The 13,437-nt window shown below is 41.1% G+C and overlaps 1 protein-coding gene across 3 annotated transcripts in view; it reads left to right on the top strand.

Moving 5' to 3' along the window:
* Positions 1 to 13,437, top strand: part of ZNF81 (zinc finger protein 81) — an 83,133-nt gene that overhangs the window by 54,314 nt on the left and 15,382 nt on the right. For all 3 annotated transcript variants that reach the window (XM_057717791.1, XM_057717792.1, XM_057717793.1), the window contains 2 exons: positions 2,472 to 2,598; positions 10,164 to 10,259. In XM_057717791.1, coding sequence (XP_057573774.1) covers positions 2,472 to 2,598; positions 10,164 to 10,259 — 223 coding nt within the window. The remainder of the gene's footprint in view (positions 1 to 2,471; positions 2,599 to 10,163; positions 10,260 to 13,437) is intronic.

Raw genomic sequence — 13,437 nt, 5'->3', positions numbered from 1 at the left:
ATGGGAGAAAATATTTGCAAACGAATCAACAGACAAAGGATTAATCTCTGAAATATATAAACAGTTCATCCAGCTCAATATCAAAAAAGCAAACAACCCAATCAAAAGATGGGCAGAAGACCTAAACAGGCATTTCTCCAAAGAAGACATACAAATGGCCAAGAGGCACATGAAAAGCTGCTCAACATCACTAATTATTAGAGAAATGCAAATCAAAACTACAGTGAGGTATCACCTCACACCAGTTAGAATGGGCATCATTAGAAAATCTACAAACAGTAAATGCTGGAGAGGGTGTGAAGAAAAGGGAACCCTCTTGCACTGTTGGTGGGAATGTAAATTGATACAGCCACTATAGAGATCGGTATGGAGGTTCCTTGCAAAACTAAAAATAGAGTTACCATATGACCCAGCAATCCCACTGCTGGGCATATACCCAGAGAACACCATCATTCAAAAAGACACATGCACTCCAGTGTTCATTGCAGCACTATTTACAGTAGCCAGGACATGGAAGCAACCTAAATGTCCATCAACAGATGAATGGATAAAAAAGATGTGGTACATATATACAGTGGAATATTACTCAGCTGTAAAAAGCAATGAAAATGGGACATTTGTAGAGACATGGATGGACCTAGAGACTGTCATACAGAGTGAAGTGAGTCAGAAAGAGAAAAACAAATATCATATATTAACACATATATGCAGAATCTAGGAAAATGGTACAAATCAACCGGTTTGCAAGGCAGAAATAGAGACAGATGTAGAGAACAAACATATGGACACCAAGTGGGGAAAGCGGGGAGCGTTGGGGGGGAATGAATTGGGAGATTGGAATACCAAATTGTACACTCTAAATATATGCAGTTTATTATCTGTTAACTGTATCTCAATAAAAGTTCTTAAAAAAAAACAGTTGTCCATATGTGTGCACATCTGTTTCTGGATTCTCTATTCTGTTCCATTGATATATGTGTCTGTACTTAGATCAATACCACACTGTCTGAATTATCATAGCTTTAAAGTAAGTCTTAACGTTACATAGTATAAATCCTCCATGCTGATCCATGCTTTGTGTATTCTAGTTCCTTTGCATAGACATATAAAGTTTTAACATCTCCATGTCAGTTTTTACCAAAAAGTTGACAAATAATTGGTTGAACAAGAAGACAAATGAGTAAAGTGATATAAAATTTCAACAACAGTCAATTAAGTTTATTTATGTATTATAGAACACTGCACCCACCAATAGCTGAATGTACATTCCTTTCCAGGGACACATGAAATGTTCTTCTGTATAGACCATATGTTGAAATCATACAGAGTATGTTTTCTGACTACTATGGAATTAAATTAAAATTGACGAAAAGAAAAGGCATCAAGAGAAAATGGCTATATTTTTGAAGACTAAATGAAAGCAGCAATAGAGGGAGCTATGTAAAGTGGGGGAAAAAGTGTATGTGCTTCCTTCTAAAAGTTATAAAACACAAATTTCCCATTAAAATGAGCAACAAAATAGGATCAAGTTCAAATCCTGTACCAAATTATTATTTGACGAAGCGAGAGAGTAGCACAGACATATATATACTACCAACTGTAAAATAGATAGTCAGTGGGAAGTTGTTGTATAACAAAGGGAGTCCAACTCGAGGATGGAAGATGCCTTAGAGGACTGGGGTGGGGAGGGTGGGGGGGACTCGGGGGGCGGGGAGTCAAGGAAGGGAGGGAATACGGGGATATGTGTATAAAAACAGATGATTGAACTTGGTGTACCCCCCAAAAAATAATAAATAAATAAATAAAATTTTAAAAAAAATGAGGGACTTCCTAGGTGGCTCAGTGGTTAAGAATACGATTGCCAATGCAGGGGACACGGGTTTGATCCCTGCCCCAGGAAGATACCACATGCTATGGGGCAACTAAGCCCGTGCACCACAACTATGGAGCCCATGTGCCACAGCTCCTGAAGCCTGTGAGCCTAGAGCCCGTGCTCCACAACAGGAGAAGCTACCACAATGAGGAGCCCACACACCACAATGAAGAGTAGCCCCCGCTCGCTGCACCTAGAGGAAGCCCGTGTGCAGCAACAGACCCAGCGCAGCCAATAAATAAAATAATTTAATTAATTAATTAATTTTTAAAAAAAGAAGCCTGTGCACTAAAATGAAGAGTAGCCCCCCTCTCCACAACTACAGAAAGCCCACGTGAAGCAACAAAGACCCAATGCAGCCAATAAATATAAATAAATAAATCAAAGAAAAAAAATGAAAGACTGAGTGTTGTATACAATGAATAGCAGAAATTTACCATTGAATATATGTATTATATACATTATGTATAAGTAGGTATTTAATAGGCAAACCCTATGGGATATTATGGTAGAAACTACTAAAAACAATTTTCTATCTATCTTTTCCCTGCCCCTCTGTGCTGATCATGTCACCCTAAACGGGATTGTGTTGTTACAGGTGTCAGTGTCCTTTGAGGACGTGACTGTGGACTTCAGCAGGGAGGAGTGGCAGCAACTGGACTCTACTCAGAGGCGCCTGTACCAAGACGTGATGCTGGAGAACTACAGCCACCTCCTCTCACTGGGTAAGCACAGCTACCCTGTGAATCTGCAAGAACCCTATTATGGGTAAAACGGTGTCCCTCCCCCGCAAAGAAAATATGTTGAAGTCCTAATCCCCACTACTTCTGAATGTGACCTTATTTAGAAATAGGGTCTTTCCAGAAGTAATCAAGCTAAAACAAGGTCATTAGATGGGCCCTAATCCAATATGACTGGCATCCTTATAAAAAAAAAGGAAGTCTAGACACAGAGACACACAAACACAGGGGGAGGACAATGTGAAGACATACAAGGAAAAGATGACCATGTGACTGGAGTGATGCATCTATAGGACAAGAAATGCCTGAAGGCACCAAAAGCCAGGAGAGAGGCATGGAACAGTTCCCTCCATAGCACTTTCAAAAAGAACATGGCCCTGCTTACCTTGATTTTAGACTTCTGGCCTCCAGAACTTCAAGACAATAAATTTCTGTTGTTCTGAGCCACCCAGTTTGTGGTACTTTGTTACAACAGCCCTAGGAAACTAGTACAGCTTTCTGTACTGGGAAGTGGGGTGCTGCTGTAGTAACAAATACCTAAAACAAAAACATGGAAGTGGCTTTGGAGTTGGGCAATGGGTAGAAGCTGGAAAGATTTTTACGTACTTGGTAGAAAAAGTCTAGATTGCCTCAAAGAAACTGTTGGTAGAAATAGGAATGTTAAAGGTGTTTTTGGTGAGGTCTCAGCTGGAAGTACGGAACATGTCACTGGATACTGGTGGAAAGGTGATTCTTATTATAAAGTGGCAGAGAATTTGGCCGAATTGTGTTCTCTTGGGTGGAAAATAGAACTTGTGAGTGATGAATTTGGATATTTAGCTGAGGAGATTTCTAAGCAAAGTGTTAAAGGCAAGGCTTGGTTTCTGCCTCATACTTATAGTAAAATGCTAGAGGAAAGAGAGAAATTGAAGAAGGAATTGTTAGTAAAAAGGAACTAGAATGTGAAGATTTGGAAAATTCTCACCCTATCCATATTGCAAAATATAAGAAAGTGTACTCTGGATAGAGCACCAAAGGTGTGGCTGGACAACCAGTTGCTCAGAAAGGTTAGGTGTATGATTTGTGGATCCAGTCAACCATCTCAGGAGAAACGCTGCCAACTTGGGCTGAAGAGGATGGAGGCAGGGAGAAGGTAGGCTAGGGTTCTGGGATTCTGCAGACAGAAAACAGGCCAGTAAAGCTATTTGGCTGTCAGCATCCTTCAAGAAAAGGGATGAATGACCTCCAAAATGGTTCAGAAGCCAGCAGGGCTGTCACTGCTACCACAGGCCCAGAGGGCACAGACTGGGAAGATGCAGGGTGACAGGCTGTCACCTCTTTGTTTCCAGAAGGTGAGCCACCTAATTGGTTCCAGGGCTCCAAGGGCAGGGCCACCACCCAGGGCTGAGGGTGTGAGGTCGCTGCCTCTGGTCTGAGGTCACACCTCTTAACAGTTACATGTTCTCTTGAACTCTCTCTTCAACTTTCCCTTATGGTACTTGCTGACTCTCAATTTTGTGCCCGTATTTAGCCTTAGACGGAGTTTACTGCCCACTTTGGGCACATTCTCAAGCAACACGACTCTGGGAAGACCCAGTCTCAGTACTCCAAGGGCAGCTGCTGGCCCCACGCCATGCGCAAGCTGGGCCTCCATCAGAAGGACTTAGGCCCCCTTTCGAGCAGCACTGGGAGGCAGGTCTACCATATGCCACATTTTCTGCATCAGCACTGGGTTCTCCTGTGTTCACTCACCATTGCTGAGGGCATCCTCATTACGTTTTGGGTTTTTTTTTTTTTCTTCACTGACGAATATGCTTAAATTTCATGAGTGAGTAAATCAAGACTTCATAGGAAGCCAAAAGCTGTTTCTCAAAAGGAGAGCAGAGGATGGCAGGGCTTAGCTTCAAAATCCCAGGACCTGTGGTGTGATTCACCTCAAGGGAACTGCCACAAGCTCCATCCCTATCTGCCGCTGGCACTTCAGGCACTGCTGGGTCAGACGGATCATGACCTAAGTGGCAGGACAGCTTGTACGGCCGTCCCGACGTGTCACAGAACCTTCTCATTTTCTGATCACCACTCAAAATGGCAACTTTTTGGACCACTTGGTAAATAGGCCAGAGTAGCTCACCCAAATGAGGTCTATGTTGCCTCTGATGTCCAAAGAGGCCCTGAGTGGTGTCCCTTCTTTTGTTTATGGAAGAGCCAAACACAAAAATGTATTCTACAAGACCTCAGAAGGAATATCTCACCATGCCCCCCACCACTGGACCCCTGGAATTTCACTGTGATAGAAGGCCCCTAAATTTTTGTCAGATTTGTTTCCCACCTTCTGACACATACATGTCTTATCCATAAGTCTAGAGTAGTTGCTCCTTCTTGTTCACTAGGTTTAATCAGCATAATATCATCCATGTAATGGACCAGTGTGATGTCTTGTGGAAGGGAAAGTTGACCAAGACCCCTGCAGACTAAATTATGACATAAGACTGGAGAGTTGACCTGCCTCTGAGGTAGGACAGTGAAGGTGTGTAGCTAGCCTTGCCAATGGCAAGAAAACTGCTTCTGCTGGTCTTTACTAATAGGTATTATTTTTGAAAAAGGCATTTGCCAGATAAATAGCTACATACCAGGTATGAAGGAGTGTATTCATTTGCTCAAACAACAAAACCGTATCTGGTATAGCAGCTGCTGTTGGAGTCACTGCCTGGTTAAGTTTATGATAATCCACTGTCATTCTCCAAGATCCATCTGCCTTCTGCACAGGCCAGATAGGCAAGTTGAATGGGGACGTAGTGGAACCACCACCCCTGCATCCTTCAAGCCCTTGATGGTGGCACTAATCTCTGCAGTCCCTCAGGAATGCAGTACTGCTTTTGGTTTACTATTTTGCTAGATAGAGGCAGTTCTAATGGTTTCCACCTGGCATTTCCCACCATGAAAAAACCTCACTCCACAGGTCAGGAAACCAACATGGGGATACTGCCAGTTGCTGAGCATGTGTATTCCAATTATGCATTCCTGGACCAGAGAAATAACCATAAGGTGGATTTGGGGATCCACTGAGCCCACTGTGTGTGACGGACCTGAGCGAAAACTCCATTGATCACTTCACTTTTATAAGCCCCTACTCTGTCTGGTGGGCCACAGTGATGTTTTGGGTCTTTTGAAATTAGTGCCAGTTCAGTGCCAGTGTCCAGTAGCATCTGGAAAGCTTCATTGTTTTTTTCCCCAGTGCACAGGTACCCTGGTAAAGGGCTATAGGTCCCTTTAGGGAAGGTTGGGAGAAAGGTTAGTAGTATAAATTTTTGGCAGTGTCAGGGGTTCCTTCCTCCAAGGACCCAGCCTCCCCTTCATTCAAAAGTGTTCGTTCTGGGTGTATAAACTGGCTCAAGTCTGAGAATTGATTGAGGAGCCAAGACTCTGTGTTTTGATGTTTCAAGTTAAACTTCTGTTCACTTGACCTAGAACTCTTCTCCTTATACTGATCAAGTAAGAATTTAGTAGATTGCCCACCTGTTTCCTTTCTAGGAATGTCATGATCATGTAGCCAACCCCATAGGTCTCTGTGAATTGGACTATTCTTTTTTTTTTTTGTAGCACAGAGAATTTGTTTTATTTCTAATATATATTAAAGACATATATGCTTTTTTTCCTATTTGACAGTAGTATGGTATATGAGAAAGAAGTTTAAATCTCCACCCGGCCACTTGTTGAATGAATAAGTAAGCCTCTTACTAGCTGTGTGTGACTTTGGAATTTTACCTCTTTGAGCCTCAGTTTCCTTATCTAAAGGGAATAAGCGGAGAATTGTTTTGAAGATTAAATGAATTAATTTATCTAAAGTGCATAGGACAGTGTCTGGTACATAGTCAATATTCAGTATTCTTTTATTTTCCCTTTCCTTGCTCTTAATTTGTTTATATGTCTATCTGTGAGCAGGTGAGCCACTCTGAAACAGGTGTTATATTTAATGCTATTCCCCCTATTCTCATATAGTGTGAGAGAGAAGGATAGAGAGGTCTAGACATAAAACACACAAACATATGAGTGTGTAGCATAGTTTCTTAAATATCTGAAAACTGTTCTTTGCTAAATGTTCATACACTGTTTTTGTCCTGCTTTTCTTAGACTGTCCTAACTCTGCTGCCTTTGAAGGTTTTCTCTTAAATAATGAAACACTAAGATAAAGGTTTGTTTTGAAAGACATTTGAAGTCTAATGAGTAGGAGAATGAATTAAAACAGTATTATAAAAACTTCTACTCTTATCTGTGAATCAGACGATTCTGATTACTGCTTTGACCTCGTGGTAACCACATCCACCTTGCATTTGGCAACTCAGTGTCTCCATTTGGCCCCTGCCACCCCAGGATCCAATTACTCGCATTGCATTTGGGTTTCCCAGATCACTGGCAGAAGTTCCCACTGAAATTTCTGACCTACAGCAAAGAGCAATCACAGATTTCCCAGGACCTCCTCACAAATTTATTTGTCACAGTCGTCATGACAGGTGGGTCTCTGGACCTTCCCGGTGTGGGTGAGCAGATCTTCCAAGATAAGGCCACTCTGGCATTCCAGTCTCCCGAAGGCTTTGGATGCCTTTCTCTGTAGTACACCAAAGCAGTCCCAGCATTTCAGCTGCATTTACTGTGGGCCATGTTTTGGTCCATGTCTCAGCCAAACACACTGTTTGAGCCCTTCCTAACCCCTCAAGTGGCAATATCACATTCAGAATCTGCTTAGTGTACGCATATCAGTAATTTCAGCCTGATCCAACTGTATGTTCTTTCTGTTATCCGACACTCTTAATATCCATTTCCACACATATTCCCCAGATTTCTGTCTGTATAGATTGGACAAATCGTGCGGTTCTTCTGGAATATCACACACCTCATCATGGTTCACACTCTGTACCTCATCCTTTGGGCCTTGATGAGACATAAGTCTAGTTATAGGTCTAGAAGCAAAGAAGGGTGGTGGGCGTATGACCTGAGGGGAATCAGCATTCCCTCAGGAGAGGCCATCGCAGGATTCTCAGGCAGAGGAGGGTTTAACTTCTCAGTCGAGGGTGGAAGGGCTGCTTTGACTGGCAAAGACTCATCCGAATTTAGAGGTTCAGTGTCCTCATATGTCCCCATTCCAATTTTCAGGATCCTGTTCCTTCCTCATCCATGCCTTCCTTTAACAGCAGACACCCTGTGAGGTTGGGGATTCAATTTGTATTGTAATTTAGCCACTCACAGGATGAGACTCTAGCTTTGGTTTTCAGCAATCTCAGCTCTGCAGCTACAGGAGCTAAGGGTTGCTTTCAGGACAGAGAGAGAAATTTTCAGGTCATTTATGTGATGCTTGAGCTGGAAAATCAAATCCCTGAGCTCATCCTTTTCTTTCCCTACTTCGTCTAGCATAATTAGGAATAACCAGACAATTTTATTATACTTGTAAGTCTGACAGAAATTTCCAAGGTATCAAATACAAGGTCATCCAAAACCTCGCCTCTTATAAGATTTGATTAGGAGTATCCAGTGTTGATATTTTGCATATCTCTACTGCCATGTCACACCAAGGACGATTAGTATCCTCCTGTACTACTGGAGATAGAGTCATTGGTGCTTTTGAATCTAATCAGAATAAGGAACCAATTCCAGAAATCCCATAACCAATTCAGAAAACTCATGCTTGAGATTCTGTTCCTCTAGAGCCACTCTCAGTACCAAACTCTGTATTATGATTCTCCAGAGAAATGGAACCAATAGGATATGGGCTATACATATAGAGAGTATACACAGATGTGTGTGTGTATGTGTGTGTGTGTGTGTATACATAAATACAGTGTGGGGGCTGGGGAGATTTATTTTAAAGAATTGGTTCACCCAGTTGTGGGGACTGGAAAGTCTGAAAGGGCAGGCCAGCAGGCTGGAAATTCAGATGAGCTGATGTCGAACTTTTGAATCTGAAATCCACAGAGCATGCCACGGACTACAAAGTAGGCAGATTTCTTTGTTGCAGTCCTGAGGCAGAATTCCTTTCTCCACTACCTGTTCCTTGTTCCCTTTGCCCTCAGCAAGCACCTCAGATGGTTGTGGTTCTTTACCAAGTGAGATGACCCAAAACTTTATTCCCGAAGGGTCCGAGCCATTAGTAGTCCTGCCTGAACTGGATCGTTGTAGCTTTCCATTGACTTTGATCACAAGGCACGATAGTATGCCTTGTGGGATTTCCTGTATTCTAGACATACCCTTTCTTACCTCCATTGTGAAGTAGTGACCCAGTTTCCCCTTGGTAGTCAGGATCATTCACCCCAGCCAGCATGGTAGCTCCCTTCTTTGCCTGTTGATGCAGAGACATGAAGAGGCCAAGATGTCCAGGTGGCAAACTTAACTTTCAGTTCAGTGAAATCATTGTTGTGTCTTTTGGTGGAAGTATTCCTCCCTTTGGAACTAAGACATGTAGAACAGCAGAGCATAACGTTGCTGGTACAAGAAGCAAAATTTTTGCTAAGGGGTCACTAGGGGTAATAGCAAGTAGTGCCATTCCTGGCCCGGGGCTGAGGGGGTGGGGCTGCCACCCTGGTGGGCTTGGAGGATAGAGCATTGAACCAATGAGAATTATTGTCAAGCCTTAAAATCTAATGGAATTTGCCCTGCTAGGTTTCAGACTTGCTTGAGACCTCCCATCCCTTTTTAAATACTAATTTCTCCCATTTGAAATGGAAATATCTATCCTATGCCTGTCCCACCATTGTATTTTGGAAGCAGGTAACTCATCTGTTTTCACAGGTTTGCATGGAGAGGGATTTTGTCCCAGAATGACTCATACTCAAGTCTCACCCATAAGATTTAGATGATTTAGATGATGTGATACGAGACTTTGTGTTGATGTTTAGATGAGATTTTAGACCTAAGAGTTGATACTGGGATGATTAAGACTTTTGGGAATATTGGGATGGGGTTAGTATATTTTGCACATGGGAAGGACATGAATTTGGGGGGGGGGTTGGAGGGCAGGCTCTTATGGGTTGAATTGTGTCCCCTCAAAAAAAAAGATATGTCAAAATCTTAACCGCCAGTACCTCAGAATGTGCCCTTATTTGCAAGTATAATCTTTACAGAGGGTATCAAATAAAAATGAGGTCATTGGGGTGGGCCCTAATCTGAGTGGTATCCTTACAAAAAAAAGGGAAATTTGTGCACAGAAATAGGCCCACGTAGAGGGAGGACAGGGAGAAGACACACAGGGAGAAGATAGCCGTGGGACTGGAGTAAAATGCATTTACAAGCCAAGGAACGCCAAAGATATTTGGCGAACACCAGAAGCTAGAAGACACAAGGAAGGATTCTCCCCTATATCTGCCAGAGAGAACATGACCCTGCTAACATCTTGATTTCAGATTTCTAGCCTCCAGAAATAGGAGACAGTACATTTCTGTTGTTTTAAGCCACTTAAAACATTTTCGGTACTTTGTGCTTTGTGCTTATTACTCTTTCCCCAAAGAAATGTGGTTACGTTTCCAAAGAACAAGTGGAAAGCAACTAGCTGGACCCCATTTTCTATCATTTCCTGTTAACAGGGTATGAATTTCCCAAACCAGAGGTCATCTTCAAGTTGGAGCGAGGAGAGGGGCCGTGGACGTTGGAGGAGGAAACCCCATATCAGAGCTGCTCAGGTGAGTGAGTGTGATCTGGGCAGAAGGGAGACATGGAAATACTTGAGGCAGAAACCTTTAAAGGGCTATGATTGCTACCCTTCTTGGAGGTTCAAAACTTTAGAAACTGCCTGAGAATAGATAACATTGGCCTCTCTGCTACCAAAGTGCTCTCTCCCTTTTCTCCCCCTTACTGTTATCAACTGTCTTCTTGGCTTGACGTTCCTCCAGGAGAATTGCTACAATACCTATACTCTAGATCATATGCCAGCCTTCCTCACTATGGATTTGGCTTTCTTGGGTATTCTCTCTTTCCATCACATTTTTCTGCGTTAGTACCGAAACCCCACTCCCAGGGTCTTAGATCCTTATCAGGTTTTAATGGATTTGCCTTCTTTGAAGATCAGTTGGTTGCCTCACTCCTGTTCTCCCTGGCACCCTTTCACCTTCTTCTCCCTCTCATTTTCATCTTCTCACTCTAAGATACCAATAAGCTGTCATGTACAACCAGCCTCACCTCTTTTTCTCTTTGTAGGTATTACCTTCAGATTCCTCACAACTCTCCACCTCCCCTATCTCCACACCTCTCTCCCATCTTCTGGCTTTATGATCACTGTCACTTAGCATTTTTTCTTTAAAAATCAACTTTATTAAGGTATAATTTACATACCATAATATGTATCCGTTTTAAGTGTACAGTTTGTTGAGTTTTGACAAAGGTATGCACTGGTATAACCGCCACCCCAATCATGATATATTATATTCCATCACACAAAAATGCACCTTCATGCCCCTTGAAGTTAATACCCAACACCACTTTGGCCCCAGGCAACCATTGACATGCTTTTTGTCATTATAGACTAGATTTTTCTTTATTAGGGTTGCCTATAAGTGGAATCATACTGTATGTATCCTTTTGAGTCTGGCTTTATTTGTTCAGCATAATGATTTTGCAGTTCCTTCATATTATTGAGTATATCACTAGTTTGTTCCTTTTAAATAGTAAATACTATTTCATGGTATGACTATATTGTAGTTTGTTTATCTCTATACTTGTTGATGACAGGTGGTCATTATTTGGTTATTATGAATAAAGCTGCAGTGAACATTCTGATATGTCTTTGTGTGAACATATATCTACATTTCTCTTGGGTAAATACCTAGGAGTGGAGTTGCTGGTATATAATCAGTGTTTGCTTACCTTTCTTATAATTTCTTATAATTGTCAAACTGTCTTCCAAAGTGGCTGTATCATTTTACATTCCCAAGAGCAATATATGAGAATTTCTGTTGCTCCAAATCCTCTCCTACACTTGCTATCATCAGTCTCTTTAATCTTTGAGTAGATGTGTAATGGTATCTCATTATGATTTTAAGTTGCATTCCTCTGATGAGTCATGATGTTAAGTATCTTTTCGTGTGCTTATTGACCATTTGTACATTTTTTTGTGAAGTGTCTCTTGAAATACCTTTCCCCTTGTTTATTGGGTTGTTTGTCTTCTTATTATTATGTTTTAAGAGTTGTTTATATTTGCTCAAGTCCTAAGCAAGATATATGTATTGCCGATATTTTGTTCCAATCTGTGTCTTACAATTTTATTTTCTTACTGGTGCCTACCAAAGGGCAAACAGTTTTAATTTTTATGGAGTCTAATTTATCATCTTTAAAAAAATTTTAGTACTTTCTGTGATCTGTTTAAGAAATCTTTGCCTACTACAAGGTCACAAAGATTTTCTCATATTTTCTTCTATAAGTTTTATTATTTTAGCTTTTTCAGTTTAGGTCTATGATCCATTTTGTGTGTTTAATGTAAGGATTGATTTCATTTTTTTTCAATATGATATTCAGTTGTTTCAGAACCATTTGTTAAAGAGACTTTTTCCCCCACTGAATTTCCTAGGCACATTTATTAAAATCAATTGATTTCATATATATGAACTTATTTCTGGACTCTCTATCCTGTTCAGTTGATCTATATGTCTTTCTGTTTTAAAATGAAGGTTTTATTATTATTCAGGTATGGTGAGGCCAACAGATCCAGAGACAACTGCCTTTGAAAATAGTTTGTAACTCACAGTTCCCAAGAGGAGAAGGTATACCACACCGTGCAGGGTCACACCAGGGAGCACCAGGGTCAATCAGGAGGTAGAAGTTGTGAGGGGAAAGCATGGGCAAGAGCCTTTATTGTGATTTTTATGGGAAAGAATGGATGACGCAGAGTAAACAGGCTGGGGAGGTTTAGAATTAGCTAGTTTGAGTACTTTCAGCAGGCTCTGGGGTGTAGGGGCTGTCCTTAGTTGCCTGGTACCCAGCCCTGAGGTGATTAGGGCAGGGGGCTAGTGGCTCAACCTGTGAGATCTTGACAAAAGGACATAGTTGGTCGGTGTGGGCTCTGTATCGGTTGGTTTGCACATGAAAGGTATACTTACAGGGAAGCCATTTGCTGTCTCTAGGAAATAACTATCCCTGGGAGGGGCAGTCTCTCCAGGATCAGCAAGGCATCAGATGCCAGAGCATCAAGAATACAGAAAATAGGAAAATATAGTTAATACACTGTCATTTTGGCAGACCCATACTTTATTACTGTAGCTTTCATAGTGAGTCTTGAAATCAGGTAGGGTAAGTTCTCCAGCTTGGCTTTTAAAAAAATTACTTTAACTCTTCTAGGTCATTTGCATTTCCATATACATTTTATAATCAGTTTGTAGTTTTTTTTGAAAAAGCTTGCTGGGATTTTGTTTGGCATTAATTCTGTAGATCAATTGTAGGAGAATTGACATATTGAGCCTTCTAATCCATGGATATAGCAATTTTCTACATCTGTTTAGATCTTTGATTTCTTTCAGCAGTGTTTTATGGTTTTCCACATTGAAGTTTTATGTATCCTTCATTAAATGTATCCCTAAACATTTGGTGTTTTTTGATACTATTATAAATGGCATTGTTTTTTTTTAAATTTTCAGATTGTTTATTGCTAGTATAAGTTGCTAGTGATTTATTTTTGTACTTTGACTTTGTATCCTGAGGCATTTCTAAATCTACCTATTAGTTTTCTTGTAGGTTCCCTGGGGTTTTTCATGTAAGTAATCATCATCACTTTAAGGGCACTTTTACTTCTTCCTTTCCAATCTCATGCTTTTTATTTCTTTTCCTTTCATTATTTCACAGTCTAAGACCTTCAGTTTGGTGTTGAATAGA

Source organism: Hippopotamus amphibius, chromosome X (assembly GCF_030028045.1).
Source record: "Hippopotamus amphibius kiboko isolate mHipAmp2 chromosome X, mHipAmp2.hap2, whole genome shotgun sequence".
NCBI classification, from domain to species: domain Eukaryota; kingdom Metazoa; phylum Chordata; class Mammalia; order Artiodactyla; family Hippopotamidae; genus Hippopotamus; species Hippopotamus amphibius.
Note: the sequence above shows the minus strand (reverse complement) of the source record. Positions and strands in the feature narration are given on the sequence as shown.